Genomic DNA, 21,678 nt, shown 5'->3' on the forward strand with positions numbered 1-21,678 from the left:
TTACCCACCCACCTTAGTACTTTTATGGAATGAACTTTGAAGTACCTAATCCATGTTACTGTGAATATATATATTTCTATAACAAATTATGATCTAGTTTTTATGATGATGTATTATTATAGAAGGTGTCAGTTGTTAGCCCCCATTGTTGATTGTTGTCACAGACTATCAAGAGGATGACCCCTGTGACTGCCGTGACAGCCATGGACTGTCCCCTGGCAGTGGCTGCTCCTGTCCCCAGTAGGTTCAGCTCATGGGAACTACCCATAGAGAGGACAAGCCTAGGGGATAATGTTGGTGGTGTCTTTGGACACCAGATAATGCCAGCACATCGTACCAAGAGATCTCTGCAGCAGGAGGTGAATCGACTTGAAAACCGTGCCCATGGTGCCAATACCAAGAAGGAAAGTCTGGCATATGAGCTGCAGGCCATAGATATAAAAATATCAATGGTAAGTGTAGTCTTTGTGTTGAAACATGTTTCTATGATTTGGGAAGCTCAGTCATACCATAATTGGGGCATTAAGACAACTTGTGCAGCTTAGTGTCCTGTACATCAGGATGCACTGAACTTGTTTTCAGTAAGTTGGCCAAAACACTAGCATTTCTCTGTGGGAGTAAGAGGAGATCGTTTGACTGAGAGTAACTGTGAAGTTGTTCGCAGCCATATATGGAGAATTTGACTGATGTCATGAACAGATATCATCCTTAACTTTCTCAGCGTTTTCCAAGGGTGTTAAAAAAATAAGAATGTTTTGTTTGCTTAAGGGATAAATTTCAAATAGGACAGATCCTCTGGGCTGCTTCCTAAACTATTATTCCACTTTAGTTAGGGCACTTCTCAATGTGGATTTCATCTGTAGTAATAGATGGATTTCATCAGTAGTTATAGATAATATTGATGAAAGTTGGCTAAATTCTACACTTACTCACATGATTGTTGCAAGAGCAGACTATTGTGGATTTGATTATTACAACCTTTCCTGCCCTGCACATCGTATGTCATTTTGCCAGACCATCGCTAACACAAGGTTTGCCTAACATCATTCAGGTACAGAAGCAAAGTATTAGAAATCAAATGACAAACATGATCCCCAGAGACAACTTGGCTGCATCTTACCGTTAGTATTAAAAAACAACATTTATTCACTCAGTTGTTGATGGTGATGGGATTATTATGGAGTGCTTCTTGTTTTCAAATCCATTCTTGTTCTTTCAGCAAACTGGGCAGAAGCCAGACCCACATGGAAGCATAACAGATGCCTCTCATCTCAACCAGCTGATGCTTCCCATCTTCCAGTCAACCCCCAAAGATCAAATAGCTGGCTCCCCAGGTGTAAGGGCCTCTGACCCCACTCTCACGGCCAGTGAGCACAAGGTCTGTTGTCCTTCCTTTTGTTGGAAATGGCAGTCGTTGTATTTGCATTGAACAGCATACTGATGGACAGTGTCTGCTAAATACCATTTACCCTCCAAACTTACCTGAGAATCTGTTCAACTGAAGATGATGTGGGTTATAATTGATTAGAATTATCAGAAGTGACTAATGTGACTGAGTTATCAGACTTCCTGACTAGGTTGACACATGTCATTGTATGACAGTTGTGTCGGTAGATGTTCATGTTGTTGATCACTGGATTGACTAGTTAAGGCTTGATTATTTACATCATGTAGCTGGAATATTGCTGAATGTAGCATTAAACAACAAACTGAAAATTTGTCCATAGATGGCTATGTCTAAGAGGCCCATGATACCTTCAGGATGTTATGGCATGGAAATGTTTTTAACCTCTCAAAATCTGTGAACTTGAGGATATGAATGGCATTTGTCTCATTTTTCACACTTAAATTAGTTTGAATTGTTGTAGCTGTATCATGCAAGTCAGAGGTAAATCAAGTAACTAGTTGTCACTGTGAAACAATTCCTTATATCCTTATATTCCAAAATATTTTCCTTTTCAGAAACTACATGAGTTGACTGCTACATTTTGTAGTGTCAATCAGAAATGTTCAGAACAGCAGGAGAGAATCTTGTCCCAGCTGTTAAAGCTACAGGACTTGGGCAGTCAGGGAACTCACTTCCACTAAGGTAGGTCATTTCGACAGGTCAGTTTACTACCAGGATAGGTCATCTCTCCACTAGGGCAGGTCAGCTATTTACTGGAGCAGGGCAGCTATTTACTGGAGCAGGGCCAAGATTTTCGAAGCTGTCTTAGGGCTAAGATAGTCATAAGTGCCGTACATGAACTTTAACTATCTTAGTGCTAAGAGAGCTTCGAAAATCTAGGCCATGGTCAAAAGTCCACTAGGGCAGGTCAGTTCTTTACTGGAGCTCGTCAGCGGTCCACTATGGTAGATCATTACAACTCTACATTATGGTGGCTCAACTCTCAGCTGCAATAGGTCCACACTTAGTTAAGGTAGGTCCCCACACCGTTAAGCTAGGTGAGTACTGCTTTAGGGTAGGTTCACACTCTGCTAGGGCAGAGTAAATTTTCTCCAAGATCAGGTCAGTCTTCTATTAAATCACTAGTGAGGGCCAACTCTCCATTATGGTAGGTCAGTACCTTGACAGTGTCATGTTTGAGACATTCTCTCCTGATGGAATTTCAGAGTTGTGTCTTGTATGGACTATACAGAGATTTCAACTACAAGATTTCAGCAAGTATGGAAACAGAACTTTTCAGTTAACTCCCGTGCCTTGTGATGATGCCAGTATACTTCAGTAACTACCTTTCAAGCTTAACACAAGATGTGTATGGTTTATGTTTCAGACATGAGGACAGCTGTGAGCTGTTATGTCATGTAACACTTGTGGAGATAGACACTGGGAGGTTGTAAACCTACCAGACAAGTGGTAGATGGAAGACATGGCTGCAGTATGTGCATTTTTGCTAAGAACTTCTGACGAGGAGTGCGTCAAATTATGCTGGATGTTCGCACACATTGTTGTGTGTTTACAGACTTTTACCATACACTACAATGGGTATGAAATCCTAAAATATTAGTTTGATTTTTGTCAAATTACCTTTCTATCTGTCGCATTTACTGTGTGTCATTGCAGGATGTGATAAAGGTGTTTATGATTCAAAATGCCCATTACATTCATTGTTGTCATTGGTTACTGGCCCCTGGGTGGATCTTGTTGTGTTATTGTGTTGGGTATACATTATGAAATACGGCCAGTGGCACCGGCCAGTGGCAGACTTGATCGTTTGTATACAGTCATCACTATGGAGCCTGTCTGGTTTGTTGTTTGGGTATTATTCTCATATTTACTATCTTTTGAAAATATGCATTCAATAATTAGGTCTATTTTGACATTTTGCTGTTAACTATTCATCTGTAGTAATAGAGTATGTATGTTTTCATGCAAGTAATTACTATGTAATTATGAAGTATTTCATGAATACCTTTTGTGATAAAGAACAAGATGTGTTTTCTGATATAATCATGATACTCAAGAATGGTAATATGGTTTTATATTTGCTTTACTGCTTGTGTCAATTTTATGTGGAATTTAGACTGTGTGATTACCTTATAAAGGTTTTATTTCACAATGTTTCCTATTATTAATAACTTGGTGGTACTTTACCCCAAACCTTTTTTGGAGTTGAAAATATTTTTGTTGTGTTCTGCTCAAGGATTGAACATGTTGCTTTAGCAAATTGTGAAGAGAAACTTGTAAGTCAGTCAGATTTCTATCAATACTATTTATACAAACAGATCTTTGGGTTTTTTTCAACTGGAGACTGTGCCAGGATCATGACAAAAAGTACAGTGTACATGTTAGTAACCATAGTAACAGATGCCAATATTTTAACCCAACTCACTTTGAAAATAAGTCTTGACATAAAGAGGTCTTGTCAAAGGTTAGCAGTTGACATGCCTGGAAAGTTTCAAACTTTGAGATTACTACCTACTTAAAAAGATTTAAAGTAACTTATGCAATGTTAAGCAAAAAACACTCACTCTCACTCAGGCTTGAGTTTGTTTGGTTTCCTCAGGGAGACATTATTCTTTTGAAATAACATGTATCACGTGTAAAAAGTGGAAAGAGTAAGCCCAGAAGGAACTTTTAGCAAGATGATACTGTCATGTATGATTGTTTGATAATCGTTACAGATGAGATGATAAAGTAACTGTATTGCTGCAACTGTCTGACTGTGTAGTCAATCATTTAAACATAGACCTAAGATTGTCATCAAGCTGTGGTTTGTTTTTTTTAATACTGGCCTTGGGTATGGTTAGTGACACACAGTCACATTTATGGTGTAAATGAATTCCAGATTGGTAAACCTAGTAAAACAAGGAGTTATCCCAATACCTTTTTACAGGAAAAAGAAATTTCAATGAATCAGTATTAAGTAGCTGAGGGGTCAACATCCACATGACCAGTTCGCTGTATTGTATCCTTTCTATGAAAAGGGAAACCTTCATATTCCTTGGATGGTTTGTGGTTTTTTTTGCCAGGAAATAGACTTGTAGTAAGAAAATGAGCCATGGATTTCATTGTAGAAGAGGCTTCATAAAGATGATAAGCAGAATCAATTATATGTATGTGTAAAGAAAACAAATACTTCTTCACATTGTACTTATACTGTCATTTTGTAATGCTGTCATATTGTACACGGTATAATGTCTTGCATTTGCCAAGCTATGAAGAGTTCAATATTTTATTTTCTAAATGTGCTCTAATCTGTGGTGATGAGTACAGAAACTAATCTTAGGTTCATCATCATGTATAACAAGAATGTCATTGTACAATTTGATATATTTATCAGTGTTTTGAACATTGGTATTTCAGTCCAATGTGTGCCATGTTTCATTTTCCTCCTCATGTAATGTTAATACGGTAGACATTTTGTTTTATATTTGAGTTACTGTTTGCATAAAGGGGTTACTTTGTACCTTAATTTTCATTTAGTTACTTTGTTTTGGTTTTAAATTATGGGTTTGGGAGGCATCCACAAGATGATACAGTTAAATGAAAGTTGGTTGCTGTCTCTGTCAGGAAGGAATTTGCCCTTTCTTCGTGTTAGATTTGGTGAAGGGCAGAAAAAAAAGAAATATTAGGAAATTAGGGAGGGAGGTAACTCCAATGGGGATGGCAAACATAATTTGTGATGCTGCCTGTCTTACTTTTCTTCTCATGTTTTAATTGGTTGTTAATCTTCATTTCTTTTATTTATGATGGTGATATTGATTTATGTCAGATTTTCTCCAAGTCAAGGAATTTTGGATTTGACTGTTGGATTGTACTTCATGTGTTGAAGGGCATTAATACATTTGTGCCTGTTATGTGTAATATGTAGAAGGCTGTCAAGATGTATCATCGAACCTGAAAATAAATGAAAGACATTCTGTAGAGTGAAGTGTAGAAGGGATATGTAGCACTTTTGGAAGTTAGTCAGTTGTTCACAATACATTACAATCACTGTTGACAACAGAAGAAACAGGGTTTGAAAAAGACCAGCAGTCCACTCCTTTAAGTCATCTTAGTATGACTGTTACACGTCTTATAGACTGGGAGCTGGATTGTTGTGCATTGATCGTCTTCAGGAGCAGGACTGTCGCAGAGAGAAGAGCCACAGAAAGATCACTGTTTTTCAGTTTAAAAAATTGAGGAAAACGGACTCTTGGTATTTTCCTGACATATGCTGTGAGGAATGTAAGTCATATGACTCTGTGAGTCATTTGTGGCAGCCTGTGAGAGATGCCTTGACAGTCTTCAAGTTCTGCTTTGCCTGAATTGGGTTATGCATTTAGCCTTGAAATTGTGATGGAATTCTTATCATATAAGATATTTGCCTAGCTTGTCTAAGGCACCTTGTACACTACGTGTATCTTTTAAGGTGTCCGTAGTTTGTAATGAGTGTTCTATCTTGCCCACAATCATCTGACAGGGCACAGCTATTGCAGATAGATCATTTTGCAGTTGTCATCCGAGTTAACATTATTTAGAAATTGATATGGGTCATGCATGTGATTCCTGCATGAACATATTTGGCTTTACAGACAAGATACTGTCAGCGAAATTCTTGTCTGTATTAAGTGAAATTTAGGGTTCTTAAGTTCTAAACATGTTTTCTCTGGAATTCAGATAACTTTGTTGATCTTGCTTATGTTCATATCAAAGCTTTCAAAGAGCCAATATTTGGCCTTTTGGTGATAGATTTGATTTGTGAATAGAGTATTTATCACTGTTATCAGGATGGAAGTAACTTGGATATTTGTGTAGGGTTTCTATGAAGGAACAGTGTTACACATACAAAGTGGAATATTTGAAAGGGTCTTTCAACTTTAAAATTCTTTTTGAAACTGGTTAATTCAGTGTTTAGTTATACTGACAGTGGCAGATGACAGGTGATTGTGTAATAGCATGTGTTTTGTCAGTGTTGATGCTTGAGTATAACAGGATGTGCAAGGATACACCATTACAAGGCAACGGTGATGTGCTTACTTCACTTCCTGTCTAGATGCTGAAGTAGATGTGAGATATGTCCTGTATCCCATCTTTGTATGGAATTACTGTAGAGAGATAAACCACATGTTCTATGTGTGGAAGATATACTGGTGTCTGAGGGCATGGTTAAAATGATGAAGTAGACCAATCACAATATCCCTTAAGTGTTTTAGATTGTAGACACCATTGGGCAAATCAATTTAGTCTGCAGTTTTGATCTTGCTTTAACATGTTATTTTCAATGAAACATGACATGTCAAAATCTTCATAGTGGCTTATTGTATAATTTGAGAAATTTTATATACTTTCCTCACATCTCTTCAGGCTCTTCAGGGACTGATGCATGCACTGTTGGAAATCAGTATCGATTTTATATTGTGCTTGATTAACCAAAGCACAGAAATGCTTAAGTCAAAGTGTGATCTTGATGAGATGAGAATATGAAGGAGATTTGCTCTGAATATTTGCAGTTTACTTTCCACAATAAAACAGATACTATCAAATGTTTTTGTTTTGTATTTGCACGTTACAGCATGCTGTTTCCAACTGTTTCTGTAAAGTGGACCTTGGAGTTTCCATATGATTTTATAACGAACACGGACATAATGAACTGATGGCTATAGCAAACTGTTTTAAAAGTCCTGAATAAACCACTATATGTTATCATGTAAAAAAAGTTGTGAAGAACAAATTCTCTATAACAAACTTACAGGCAACAACAAGTGCACCCCCTCGAAAGGCCTGTGTATATGCCTCCCACACACATCAGAAATGTGGACAGATGCTTTTGAGACTTTTAAAAATATGATATATTCAATGACAAGTGCGTAGTGACGAGTGACCTGTGGAAGATTACTGACTTTCTAGTGAAAAGAACGTAATATGAATGTATGCATAAACTGAGTCGGAATGTGTTGTATTGTAAAGTGTGTTTTACTGTTCTTTCAGTGGATTTTTGTGGATATAACGAACTAATTTCAGTGGTCCCTTGTAGTTCGTGATAAAAGTATTTTACTGCAAGTCCCCACTGGCTGCTTGTGCCTTCATGCTCTTGTATGGTACATCACATTTCAGTGAGGTGAATCGTTTCAAATGCCATCAAAGATAGATTTGCCTGTCATGAGTCCGTGAATATGTTGCTTTTAGCAATATCATGGTGGGGGACACCTAAACTGGGCATCACACGTTCTACCCATGTCTTCAGCACGATGAATAAACACTTTAACCACTGCACTATGATACACCAGAATCTAAGAGAACTGTACAGCACAGTCCCAAGAACAACTGCCTTGATTATATGATTCAAACACTAACTAAGATGGTAGTAATGTTTTATTTACACACACATGTACATATATACATCAAGGCATGATAGGATATGTACAAGGATGGTATTTACATCATGATTCTTCATTGCCCATTGTACATCTAAAAAGATGTTTCTTCACATTTAAGGATTCCACAACTGTTTTGATGAGTTGTAGTCTCTATCTCTAACCCCTTGCCAGAAACTTAAAATTCTGTCCATTCTGGTAAGCTCAGATAAATATCCATGTAATAAGACTAAAATGATAAGAACCTGGTTTATGCTTGTGACTCATTTTTCAAATGAGTAGGAATTAGTCCTCTCTCAGCATTGTTTTCAGCACTATGAGAGGAATCATGAGAGAGTGGGTTCACGCATAACACTGGGCCTTTGGCTTGATACACAAGTGCTTAACTGCCAGACTACAGAAATGATCTGTCTAGACCTAGTCAGGATGAGTAATTTCTTACACGCCCTGGTTTCAGAGTTTGTCATGAAGACAAATTGCCTTAAAATGCACTTTAGTGTGAAAATGGATTCAAATTCAAACATAATTGTTCTGCTTCACAAAAAAAATATTGTTGGAATGGAAATGAGTGCCTATCCCCAGACCTGCAAATCCACCTCTATCTTACAGACCTCTTTTGTGTCCATCAGTCCATCATGTATTCAAACTGTGATATTGGGTGTGTGCTCCACTTTCTGAAAAGCCGCCTCTTTATCACATCCTCATTTGCTTGCTCAACTCGATGTGTTTTAGAGCCTAACACTTATGAAATACTAAATACCTGCTTCCTCAGTTCATGGGTGCATTTTGAATCCAACACATTTAACGGCATACTAGCATCAAGGAGTCTGTCACTTATGATTCAACATAACTGATGTTTCAGTGTTTTTTCCTTAGAATTGCAGCTGGGAAACTCAATCAGTGTCATGTATGTCTTTCAATACGCTCTGTTCAAGTCATCCCTGGCTTTTCCTGCTTTTTTGGGCATCTTCTTACTGGCACCTGACTCGAGGTCCTTGGCCCGGTAGTAATGTGGCGCTACTTCCAGAAGCCAACTATTCTCTATCTCGATCACCTGGAAGCCAAGTCAAGATAGCGAGATTAAAACAAACTTGTTCAAAACTACTAATAAATTCTATAGATTTCTTTCTTGTTTTTAGCCCCACTTAGCAATATTCGAGCAATAATGGAGAGGTCTGCAAACAATCAAGTCTGGGCCAGATGATCCAGTGACTAACGACAAGCATAGGTTGCAGAAGACCAGTTCCAACCTGCAAGTTGGGACAATATGAAATTATTCTAAGTATCCCTTGACCTTTTCTATGTATGGGAATAAACTGTAAATGTTAAAGTTTGGCTGTCTCCTGTGCCACTATCATTTCTGATCAACTTCAAGATGAACACATGATCACACTCTCACTCACCTGTCTCATGAACTCTTTTGAGGTGAACACCAGTTCGTGGTAGATAAGCCATCGTGGCAGCTCCTCAAACAATGAGCTGTTTGGGTGGATCATGACTGTCTGATGGTGTTTGACTGTCTTGTATTGTCCGCCCTTGTCCATCCTGGATGTGTGGTAGAAGTAGCCTGCTGTAATGGCCTGTAGTGACAGAACAACACGTCAGAGTGATGTGAAATGGGTTTTAATGTGCCTTATAGATCACTGCACTTATGTATGACTGTGTGTGTGGTTACAGTGGACTGATGCTGGTTTTAATGTCATAACTCACTGGGATACCATGCATGAATACCACACTGATACCATGCTCCAATACCACATTATGTTCCTAGTATACCAAAGCCATCCTACAGTAACTGCCTGTAGTAACACAATAAATACAAACTTCAGAGTCAGGTACATTGCACTTATGTAACTATATGTGTGTCTGCTCACACTAATCTTGCCTAGTGCCTGTTTTATTGCGCCCCAAAACCAGTGTGATACCATGCTGCTGTTTAACATAAATAACACATGAATCCTGGTATACCAAACTTTGTGTGTATGGCTGTTTATACTTTATTGTGATCAAAAACACTGAGATACCATGTACCACTGAGTTCAAACATACTCATCCCCAAGCCAACCAGTCCTTGCATATTTCCAAGTACCAAGCAGGCATCTATTATTTTATCAGTTTGAAAAATGTTGATATTGTAACACATTAATTCAATATGTGTAATTCCTGAATTTAAGTGATGAGCTTACTTGCAGTTTCATTAATCTGATTACAAAAGTGGCCGTATTCATTAGTAAAGTTAGGGCTTAAATATATGAATTTGCAGCAGGCTTGTTAAACATTGTTACCAGCTAAATGAAGACTGTCCTCTTTGATAGACAGTATGCCATTGATACTTACCTTTCGAATATTGACAGTCTCTCCAGGGTTGGACATAATTTCTATTTCTACTCTGTCTAGGAGCCCCTCAAGCTGTTCACGGACATCACGTGCTCGCTTCATGGACCGGTGCTGTATGAAGTTCTCATAACACCACTGTGTGGAGTAGTCAGTGTCCTCCCATTGGGTGTACACATTCAATAAGGTCAGATGGTCTCCTCCAGGGACAAAGAAATTGACACGCGCTGTGTCTGCATGGACTATTTTGTCTTTGGGACGGTAGAATATTGCATTGTTCACAGACAACATGGCAGCAATTGTGATCACTTCCTTGGAGCACTTGTATCTGAAACAACATCACAACAGTTCTAGTCACAGAATATGGTGGTTTGGTTTCTAAGGCAAAGACAAAATAAGAGCAACTCAGGTGGATTAAACGTTGCTTTGAAGAGTTCCACTTACACATGACATTACACAGTGATCTGCAGGGAATTAGATTTTTCTTTGTTTAACCCCACACTCAGCAACATTCCACCTATATTGCAGCAGTCTGTAAATAGTCAAATCTGGACCAGACAATCCAGTGATCAGCAGTGACTTAAACAGCTAAGACATGATGACATGTGTCAACCAAGTCAGTGAGCCTCACCGTCCTATTCTGTTAGTCACTTTTTATGACAAGAAAAGGTTGCTGGAGATCAGTTCTAACCTGGGCCTTCATAGATGCAGGGCCTTAAACTGACTGACTGACTGAGTGTAGTTTTACGCCACTTTTAACAATATTCGGGCAATATCACAGCAGGGGACCCCAGAAATGGGCATCACACATTGTAAGAACAGGGATTCAATCACGGTTATCCTTTTTGGTATACAAAGCAACAGTGCTACAAATTTTGTTTGAATTAACTAAAGTGAAAGAGAAATATTCTTAGATCGTTCGTCCTATGACACTGAAAGTTTGTTGTTTCATACCACAGTCAACAATATTCCAGCTGCCTGTACATGACAGGTGTCAGAAACTGTCTGCATTAGGATCAGACAATCCAGCGATTTACAATGCTAAAATTGGATCTACATAGCTGGTCTAACCAACTCAGGAAATCTGACAACCTGATCCTTTTAGTTGCACTGTGGGCTGGGGACATATATTCCTCCCTGAGATCCAGAAAGCATATAATAATACAGACAACAAACCCATCTTACTTTTCGGAAGCAAGTATCATCTTGGACATCATCGGATCAACAGGGAACTCGGCCATGCGTCTCCCAAGCTTGGTGAGCTCCCCCATGTGGTTAAGTGCCCCAAGGGCATACAGCTGTTCTAAAGCTAGCACCAGCGTCTCATGGGGTGGCGGGTCCATGAAGTCAAAATTGATGAGGTCGTTAATCCCCAGACTCTTTAACAACAGCACCACATTGCCGAGGTTGGTGCGCTGGATCTCAGGGACAGTATTGTCCTCCAGTTCGTTCTTGTACGCCCACGCTGTGTACAACCGGAAACACTTCCCTGCAGCAACACGCCCTGCCCGACCAGCCCTCTGATTGGCTGATGCCTGGAAGAGGTGAGGAACACAGTCATAAACACCTGTTTTCATTCTTCTGTCATATCAAATGTTGGATATAAGGATCAACTATGAACGCTAAAAGTTTGTTTTCAGAGTGAGGGAATGCATCAAGATGGTTTTAAGCCACTTATAAACAATGTTCCTTGGGATTCTAGAAATGGCTTCCACTCATTTCATGCACATGGAGAATTGAACCCAGAATTTAAACAAAGCAAATAAACATCTCAGTCACCATGACTAGAGGGTAACAAGGCCCATGCCACTGACTGATGGATGTATAAGACCGATACCAGTGGACCCATGCTTGCCATAACAAGCAACTGTGCTTGTCGTAAGAGGCGACTGACAGGATGGGTGGTCAGGCTCGCTGACTTGGTTGACACATGTCATTGGTTCCCAGTTGCGCAGATCAATGCTCATGTTGTTGATCACTGGATTTTCTGGTCCAGATTCGATTATTTACAAACAACAGCCATATAGCTGGAATATTGCTGAGTCCGGCGTAAAACGGTTATTAGGTGAACATACCCTGGATATAGGACTGACAACTAGAGACTCCATGCCTGTCCGGGCGTTGTAACTCTTCATTTTACAGAAACCAGGGTCTATCACATAGATGATTCCGTCTATTGTCAGGGACGTCTCTGCGATATTTGTTGCCAGGACAACCTAGAAAAAATATAAAACACATTGTGTAAGGAACATTGTGAAACAACATTGAAGAGGATTTCAGATTTAACTATAAAAACAGTCATCAGACATTTGTAATTATCTGGCATGTGTTGTCTGCACCATGGAGTGTTGACACTACAAAAGGGAGACAACTCTGGCAAGCACTTATACCTACCTCTCTGACCCCAGTGGTGTGGGTTCAAATAACTTTATCTGCACCATGGAGTGTGAATACTACAAAAGGGAGACGATTCTGGCAAGCACTGATACCTACCTTCCTGCCCCCTGGTGGTGTGGGTTCAAATATCTTTGCCTGCATCTCAGAGGGTAGATTGGAGTATATCGGAAGAATCACTAACTCCTTGATCTTTGAGCCCAGCTTCCTTGTTCTTTCCTGAAGTTACAAGATACAGACATTACAGGAATTCTTGTTGGTGATATCCTGAGTCTCAGGAATCTGTCCAACACTTATGATACATGTGGGTTATTGATACCTAACTTATGCAAATTGTGCATCTTCTCTAACACATTATGAAGAGGGATCCACAAAATGGAAACCTCTTTCTGAACCCTAGCAACAATGGTACACTGGTACCCTGACACTTAACAAAATATGCCTATGGTTACTTAACAGCACAAGCACATGACTGTGGTTACTTAACAACACATCCTGATACCAAACAACAAATGTCCAACACATCTAAAACAACAGATGTCCACAAGAATGTGGCTACGTAACAACACATGTACACATGAGTGAGTGAGTGAGTGAATTTTAGGCCATAGTCAGCAATATTCCAGTTATTTGGTGGCAGTCTGTAAATAATCAAGTCTGGACCAGACAATCCAGTGATGAACAATATATTACAAATGGAACGAGCATCAGTCGGTGGAATTGGGAACTGATGACAACCAGTCTGACGAGTCTGAACACCTGATTACGTGAGAGGCCTCTTATGACAAGCCTTGATTACTGAAGGCCAATATTCTAAAAACGGGCCATCACAGGTTAGTTAAGAAACACATGAACATGTGACTGTTGATATAACACATGTGCCCACGTACCGTCAACATTTCCTGTGCTGTCTCGATCTCCTCCTGCCCTGTGAGGAAGACAAGGATGTCCCCAGGGGCTTGTGTGACATGGATCTGCAGCACGGACACCACCACAGCATCTAGGTAGTCTGCCTCAGGAGCCTGCAGCAGATCAAGGATGACACATTCAACTAATTTTACAGTCAGCAATATTCTAGCTACCTCAAGGCAGCCTGTGTTGAATCTGAACTAAGCAAACAAGTAACTAAACAACCTTCCGTGTAATACCATTTTTATTAAATGAATTAATGATTCGGTATCAAATGAGAGAAAGCGAGTTATTCTGTTTACTACTTGTCAACATAATTTGACAGAAACTGCAGCAAAACTGCCTACAGTTTTGCTCATGGCATGTCCTCTTTCCGTGAGTCAAGCAAGGTCTAGTAAAATTGCGACAGCGACATTAGCATTGTGACATCACAACTTTGAACCATTTTGATGTGCAGTCAGGTTCCATGCTGACTTCAGGGCCTCCACTACACAACTGATGATGCCCGGATGTTTGTCTCATCCAAGATATTGCCCCAACAATACAGCAACATTTCAAACCACAGCACACTTTTAAAACTGAATTTTATATTCAGTGACTTGGTGCTGCTGAGACTTCACCTGAAGTTTTCAATCAGTGATGCAGTAAGTGTAAGAGAAGTCTCCGTTTGGTTGACTGATGGTGAAACAAAACAGGTTTCCACACAAAACAGAACCAGAAAATCATATCTCAGCATGTACACAGTGTATCAGAGTCACCTTTGTGTAGAAAATATGCACAGGAAACCTTCTGCCTGGAATCCTGAATATTGGAGCATCATCAAAAAACTGAAATGAAAATGAAAAAGGTATTAAAACTCCTTTGAGTAAAATTGAAAAGGTTTCAGAAACGTACACTGACTTACACAGATTCATTCTTATAAAACTGTTTCTTTGTGAGCGAGCGAGCGAGGTAGTTTAGTTTTTTCGCTGCACTCATCATTCTTCCAGCAATATCATGGCTGGAGACACCAGAAATGGCGATGGTCTGTAAATATTCTGGACCACATGTCCACATACCTATGGTTACTTAACAACATATGTACAAATGTGCGAGAGAGTGAGATTTGTTGTACACCGCACTCAATATTCCAGCTATGTGACGGCACTCTGTGAATAACTGAGTCTGGACCAGACAATCCAGTGAGCAACAGCATGAGGATAGATCTATGCAACTGGGAACCAATAACATGTGTCAACCAAGTCAGCAAGCCTGACTACCTGATCCCATTAGACACCTCTTTACTGAAGACCAATATTCTAAGCCGGATCTTCATGGGTTGCAATTATGTACACTCTTGAAATTATCAGTGAGTGAGTGAGTTTAGTTTTACACTACTTATGGCAATATTCCAGCAATATCATGGCAGGGGACCAGCAATAGGCTTCATACATGTGTCCATATAGTGAACTGAACTCGGATCTTTGAGCAAATGCCTTAACCACTAGGCTACCCCACAGCCATTATTACCATTTCTTGGTTCAAATAAACATTGCAAGTGTGTCGAAGGATAATTTGACTAAAACGGACGATACAACTGGCATTTAAAAAAATAAGTATTTAAGACATGGGGACAAACCTCTGAGAACTTCTGAGCATCTAGTGTAGCACTAGAAATCAGAAGTTTGAGATCTGGTCGAAACCTTGCGATATCCTTCACCAAACCGAAGAGTACATCTGTGTGAAGGGTCCGCTCGTGGGCCTCATCAATTATCAACACACTGAAAAACATAGAAACGGTAAATTATAACACTCACACAAGAAGAACAAACCTGCAGAGGTTTCTGATTCTTTGAAAAGAGTCCTCCTTGGGGTACTTATAAGCATTAACAGGGCCATTTTAAAATCCTACAACAGTTGTAACAATACTTTTCAATAAACTATTAACAAAACAAAAAAATTGTTCTAACCCAGATCTGCACAGGTTCCCACATACGATCTCTGGACTATACATCATCCGGCAGCAGCTCAGATGAAATAATGCCGATGTAATGTAATATTACTCACTGCCTTGGACACACAAATACCTACCTGTAACTGGCCAGATCTGGTTCTGACAGGAACTCTCGCAGCAGCATGCCATCTGTCATGTACTTGAGGATGGTCCTCTCCGACGTGCAGTCCTCAAACCTGATGCTGTAGCCAACCTGCAACAGATGCGAAACTTTCAGCATGGACATTACATACAGTCAAAGACAACAGACATGAATACAGGTAATGAGCCTATTAATACAGTCAGGCCGCTTTAGTCCAGACCCCGATAATACAATTCCCGCAATATCCGAACAATAGCCAGCTGTAACCAATCTTGTTTAAACTCATAACCTCTTGATTCATTAATCCGGTACTTAATTAGCGGTAACAGATTAGCTAATGACATATAGTTTTGCTTCATTAATCCAGCGGTACATCAAAAAGGTTCGGATAATCCCCTCACACCATGAGCCCCATTCAGTGGCAATTGTTAAGTGACACTTCCAAGTTGAACATGTTGTTAGTTTGTGATTTTGATCAATTAGTAGGTCTCACTTTTGGTTAGTTTGAGTAATGCCTGTCATGCTTACTTGCTGTATAAAACACTGATTGTGTCAAAATTATAACATGGACCAGACGGGGTTGTTTCATAAACTCGGACCAAATCACACCCTGGCAAATGGCTGACACAAAGAAATTGAAAGAAAGAATCACCATCGCCTTGTGTGCTAACGCAACTGGATCGGTCAAAATCAAGCCGTTTGTCATCACAAGTTCTAGATGTCCAAAATGTTTTGGAAGAGGCTTTAATCCAGCAATGTATGTCCGAAAGCAAGAAAGCATGGATGACATCAGATGTGTTTTGTGATTGGCTACAATCACTTGACAGACAGATGCGATCACATGGTCAACATGTGACCTTACTTTGTGACAATGCTGCCAGTCACAAGTGTGCCAATGTCAAACTGACCAACGTGAAAGTTCATTTCTTGCCCCCAAACACAGCATCGCTGAACTTTCAAAGCCGACTACAAGAAATATCTCGTCAAGCATTTCATCCATTGTGCTGAAAAGGACCGACCACAAACACTTAATCTCCAAGAAGTGTTTTTCAAGCCACTCGCCAAGCAGGCTGTCATTGGAGACTTCTTTCACCAGTGAGTTTTGTTACGCATATGTATAATCTATCCAGACATGATTGTATGCATTGATTGGTTGTTATATGAATATTCAAGTTGATATGTCTACAAAATGTAATAAAGTCTTTTGAAACTTGTATACGTTTGTATGTTTTTGTATTGCCATGTCAAAGGGAAGTAACTCTACTGTAGTGGTGTTCATAAAAGCTCGTTTCAGTGGTCCATACGTTTCACTATCCAAACTTTTTTGATGAAAAACAGAAGTGTTCCAGAAAATTAATGCGGCCTGACTGTACAGGTTTTTATAAACAGATCTCAAAACAGTTTTGGCTGAGAGAAGCAAGAAGATATGAATTGATAAACTGTCAATGAATTTACAAGTAAACTACTGGTAACTTCCAATTCATTATTCACTTTCTTTGAAGTTTTTCACAATAGACATTGAATATTATGATTTTTGGTTCCTATAAATTTCTGAAAAGTCAAGTTCACAAAGCATAAGCTCTGCATTACAACAGTAGCCATGAGGAAGTGGCCTTGATCTCACCTCGTTTCCGAGTTTGTACCCCATCTCTTGTGCCACTCTGGATGCTACAGACATGGCCGCCACTCGGCGAGGCTGGGTGCATCCAACTATCATGCCATTTTTGTTGAAACCCTGAAACAGTAATCTCCATTAGATGGAGAATCATATTTTAACCACCTTGGAGGGGTCGAAATCTATAATATTTGTCTAGTGGGTGAGTCCTGTTTCAATCAGCTTTCAACAATATGCAGGCAAAATCACGACCAGGGACAATAGAATGGGCTCACGACATTGTACCCATGAGGGGAATCAAACATGGGCGGTGGGACATTCAACATTTTTACCAAAAGGCTACCCCAAAAGCCCACCCATTAAAAGTGGAAGGTAAGAGCTTTACTGAAAACCTCAGTAATGAAGGAACAAATCGACATAAAAATTAACAAAAATATTCCCAAACTATGCATGTTGATTACTATGATTAGAAACACATACACAACATTTCACAACATTTTGAACAACAATGGCCACAAAGAGATTTTTCAATATGGCGTTCATGGTAAGCACATGAGAAGTACTGACCGCATCATTGAGGTACTGTGGTATCTGTGTAGTCTTGCCTGACCCTGTCTCGCCCTCGATGATGAGGACCTGGTGAGCGTGGATAGCATCAATCAGATCCTGCTTGAAGGGATAGATTGGCAGGCTCTTCTTTGTCTCCTCGATGGTCATTTTCTGTTTCTCTCCCTCGGACATTTGGGGCATTTGGTCCTAGTAAAAGCAAAGATTTTGTCTCAGGGAACAAATAGTATATGATAATCAAAAAAATGTGTACAAGATTTATTCTTGATTATCTGGTCTTATTTCACAATTTAATTTTCTCAATAAAATTGATATTTGTACTTATCCTGACTCATGCTTATTATGCTTCTCTTCTCCCTCTCTGCAAAGATAGTGGAACACAAAAAATCCCATGAAGTTCCCTTCTGAATGAAGTGGACATTCAATACACTCACCCACAGGAAGCCTCCCTTTAATGTCAATATGGACACATGAACAGCCATGCTTGTCACTCTCTCCAAAATATCATAAGCCTGACACGAAAATTACTGTGAATTCAGCATGCCTTTGAGGGGCTGTTGGGAGGACTTCACGCCATGAGTTGGGAACCTGTTCTAGTCATGTGGACTCTCAACCATTATACTCCGCAGAGAGTCTTGGTCTCAACAAGTCACGTGATGAAAAGGTCAGTGAAACTCAGTGCCTTTGTGAAACTGTTAGTTGTTCTGCGACAAGTGGCCCAAACTGGTGAATGCCAGTGACATTTTCTGCGGCGATGTCCTGTGGGTAGTGGTTGGCAAATACCATGTCTGATTTCCAAAAGCAGCCCTCCATTATAGTTGTTAGCAAGCAGTTTCCATATAGACCGAGTGTCGACGCCAAGACTCTCGCATCATGTGGATTGGAGGCTTGCGGAGGTTCTAGTGCTGCTGCTTTGTAGGCCCTCAGTATGACGGCTCTCATCCATACTGAGATAGTTTTGCGTGATACTTCTGTAGGTGTCTTGGTAGATAATGGGATGAATAGGCGCTTGAAATGTTTTCTCCTTCTTTTAGTTTGTTGAAGATATACTTTCAATGCTCTGACTGGGCATAATGGCAGATAACCCTTGTTTAACTCCTTCAAGTTGTATATGAGTTGAAACTTTCCCTTGGGAGCTTTTCTTGGGTACAAGAAAGATTGGGGAGTAGAATCCTGGTGTTAGTCGATCCAGGTGTACTTCTTCGACTGCACCTTTCTCTAGTAGAGATGATATGGCGTCAGCTAGCTTGTCTTGTTGATCCCTGACGTACATGAAGAGTGCTGGGTCTCTTGTGAGTGGTGCTGCCTGTAGTGGGATCATCTTGTAGCCGTCTCGTAGAATGCTCATGATATAATCCCCAATTCTTCCAGTAGCATTGGAGATGTCCACCTACTCATGAAGGTTGTACAGGAATGGCTGGGGGTGGAAGACTTCAGTCATTCTGAACCTGATCTCCAGTGCTTTCCTCCTTTAGCGCCCCTGGCAGGATGTCCTGTTCCATGGGAGCACCTGCATCCTCCTGAGTGACAAAAAGAGCTCTTGCCACCATGAGACGTATTTCTTGTCTCTTGTTCTCTGGACCTTGGAAAACTTTGACTTGGAGTTACGCTGAGATGTCTGCTTGAGGACGGTAGTCAAAGTGTCGATCGACTTTATCATCATTACTTCCCTGAAGTCCTGGGGTGACCAATTTAGGGGCATCCTCGATTCTGCCACTGAATCCTTATCACTGTTCTGGGACCCAAAGTTCCTCCAAGCATTCTCGTTTGGTGATGAAGGAGAGAGTAACAAGCATGGTTGGTCATGTGACGTTATTGGAAGGAAAGTGAGGCTTTGAGTGGGTGAGTGTACTGTACATTATCTTACATCAGAACGGAACATCTTGTATGTCCATTCAATTAGAAGGGAACTTTAAGGGATTTCAAGCGTTCCACAATCTTCGCATAGAGGGAGGAGATAAGAATATTAAGCATGAGTCAGGATAAGGATGAATATGCAGATGGTGTTCATTATTACAATCGATAACATACGTAATGGTGCTAAACATATAACCACAGTTGTCAGTAATTTTTGTTGCCAGACTGAAAGGTTTAATATAACTAAAATGTCAAGATCTAATATCAAACTTTGTAAAATAACGAGCTTATTTACCCAGAAGACTCTGCATGCATAGTTGTACATTAAGAGAATTAACATACAACATACAAATGTCGACCCAAAAATAAACTTCAATGAATCAACCGATAGTTCAGATTCTGCATCGGCATCAACTTGTGTCATCATCAACACTGGAATGACATCATTGTACTTTTCACAACAATGAAGCTTAATGACCTCATAAGCCTTCAACTGACCAATCAGCATTTAGAATCACTAAAGGAGCTGGTTAAACAGTTTCACATCATTTGTAATATTCCAGCAATAAAATGGCCATAAAAACAGAAACGAGATTAAAACACTGTAGCAACACCAGGAATAGAACCTGGGCCTTCATTATGATGAGTGAACACTCTACCAACAGGACCACTAGACTACCCAGCAGTACTATGACAGAAATGATTTCCTCACCTTGTCCTTGATTGAGCCCGGCAGCTGGAGAGCTTGCACAAACTCAATCTCATCGTCCATGATGACCTCATATTCCTGAACCTTCTTCTTGGACTTTGCATCTTTGGCTCCAAACTTAAGGAGAGCAGTGGAGAGATGGTCCTCCTCCCATCGAGACTGTTCATAGTTGGGTCCACGCTCCGTTACATCCTCCACATACCGGTCCTGTGGCTTCACATCGTCTTTCGGCATGTAGTAGCGGTTCACCTTCTCAACATCCCCAGCCTTACGATGGTCCTTGGCCAGTTTTAGAACCTTCTTCTTGTAGTTCAGTTCAGCTTGTTCCCTCCTGGTGAGACTGAGGACAGAAAACAGCATGTCAGGAAGATGCTCATATACGTGATGCAGTGCAACTGTTGCTCTAAATTAACTTGTCAAAATATATGGCATCTCTGTTTTGTCATTAATCTAAATTCTGAAAGAAACGGTCCCTTGTAAGTGATTTGGTTGTGTTACGAGATTGACCGTAAGAGTTCTCTCCCTTTGGTCGATGGCGACCTGTTTTCGACAAGGTTCTATTTACAGACTTATTTGGTCGCTTATTCCCTATGTAAGACTTACCAAATTGATAGCTATTGGTAGCCTGTGTTTGTGGCTTACTCTTCAGGTGTGTTTTAACATCCATTAATCTCTAACTGTAACAGAGTTATTTTCTGAACTGGTAACTTCATCATTTTCGTGAAGGTCGGTCACGCATTATTGTTTAATGCATTACTGTTGACTGTCCTTACACGATAGGATTCCTCAAGTCGTGAACTCTGTAATGGTGTTAAGAATTTCTTATTACGGCTTGTTATTGTTTCATAATAGTAATTTTATCGGGTTGGACACAGCACACTTTGGCCTCAGCTGAAGAATAACCTAACGTCGATTGACGTTGTCTACTTTGACGTCCGCGCCTCTCATATAAAATACGTTGAACGCTTGTTAGCGTTACTCAGTAAAAATCTCGCCTTCAGACATAATACATGTCGTCATGAGTTGGTTGCTGACTCAGCGTTCCTTAACCAAGACATTCAGGATAATCAGATAGTGGGAACTTGATTCCATTTTTGGACTGAACTACCAGTGGGTGGTATTATATTCACTTACCAGATATTTATGGGAATTATGTGTTGGATGTGATTCTATGTGACGGTAGGTCCAGTACTGTTTTATGCCATTATCGGGTGTAACAGCTGTGTAGTGTAGTGAATCCTATTATAAGAATACTTTAACCTTTTATTGGTAAAATTCCTCTGTGGTGTATTCAATTTCGGAATAATTCACGGTAGACTAAGAGTCTTTTAACTGTTTATGTATCCCTAATCGACTATCTTTTGATATCCTTGACTTGTCGAATTTTCCTATTTAGACATAACCGTCTAAACTATTAC

The 21,678-nt window shown here is 39.9% G+C and overlaps 2 protein-coding genes across 4 annotated transcripts in view; one reads left to right on the forward strand and one right to left on the reverse strand.

The window, feature by feature from the left end:
• The window catches only part of LOC137273326 (roquin-2-like), a 49,730-nt gene extending 42,761 nt beyond the window's left edge, over window positions 1-6,969 (forward strand). For all 3 annotated transcript variants that reach the window (XM_067805912.1, XM_067805913.1, XM_067805914.1), the window contains exons 15-18: window positions 165-452; window positions 1,220-1,378; window positions 1,963-2,089; window positions 2,775-6,969. In XM_067805912.1, coding sequence (XP_067662013.1) covers window positions 165-452; window positions 1,220-1,378; window positions 1,963-2,088 — 573 coding nt within the window. In that variant the 3' untranslated portion in view covers window position 2,089; window positions 2,775-6,969. The remainder of the gene's footprint in view (window positions 1-164; window positions 453-1,219; window positions 1,379-1,962; window positions 2,090-2,774) is intronic.
• Window positions 6,970-7,780: 811 nt separating this feature from the next.
• Window positions 7,781-21,678, reverse strand: part of LOC137273324 (pre-mRNA-splicing factor ATP-dependent RNA helicase DHX16-like) — a 31,035-nt gene continuing 17,137 nt past the window's right edge. Inside the window, exons 6-18 of the mRNA XM_067805911.1 lie at window positions 20,264-20,600; window positions 17,695-17,883; window positions 17,137-17,247; window positions 15,508-15,623; window positions 15,056-15,197; window positions 14,196-14,264; window positions 13,419-13,550; window positions 12,628-12,747; window positions 12,210-12,350; window positions 11,320-11,669; window positions 10,138-10,462; window positions 9,204-9,380; window positions 7,781-8,854 (exon numbers count right to left, since the gene is read on the reverse strand). Coding sequence (XP_067662012.1) covers window positions 8,717-8,854; window positions 9,204-9,380; window positions 10,138-10,462; window positions 11,320-11,669; window positions 12,210-12,350; window positions 12,628-12,747; window positions 13,419-13,550; window positions 14,196-14,264; window positions 15,056-15,197; window positions 15,508-15,623; window positions 17,137-17,247; window positions 17,695-17,883; window positions 20,264-20,600 — 2,347 coding nt within the window. The 3' untranslated portion in view covers window positions 7,781-8,716. The remainder of the gene's footprint in view (window positions 8,855-9,203; window positions 9,381-10,137; window positions 10,463-11,319; window positions 11,670-12,209; window positions 12,351-12,627; window positions 12,748-13,418; window positions 13,551-14,195; window positions 14,265-15,055; window positions 15,198-15,507; window positions 15,624-17,136; window positions 17,248-17,694; window positions 17,884-20,263; window positions 20,601-21,678) is intronic.

This window comes from Haliotis asinina, chromosome 2, assembly GCF_037392515.1.
Source record: "Haliotis asinina isolate JCU_RB_2024 chromosome 2, JCU_Hal_asi_v2, whole genome shotgun sequence".
NCBI classification, from domain to species: domain Eukaryota; kingdom Metazoa; phylum Mollusca; class Gastropoda; order Lepetellida; family Haliotidae; genus Haliotis; species Haliotis asinina.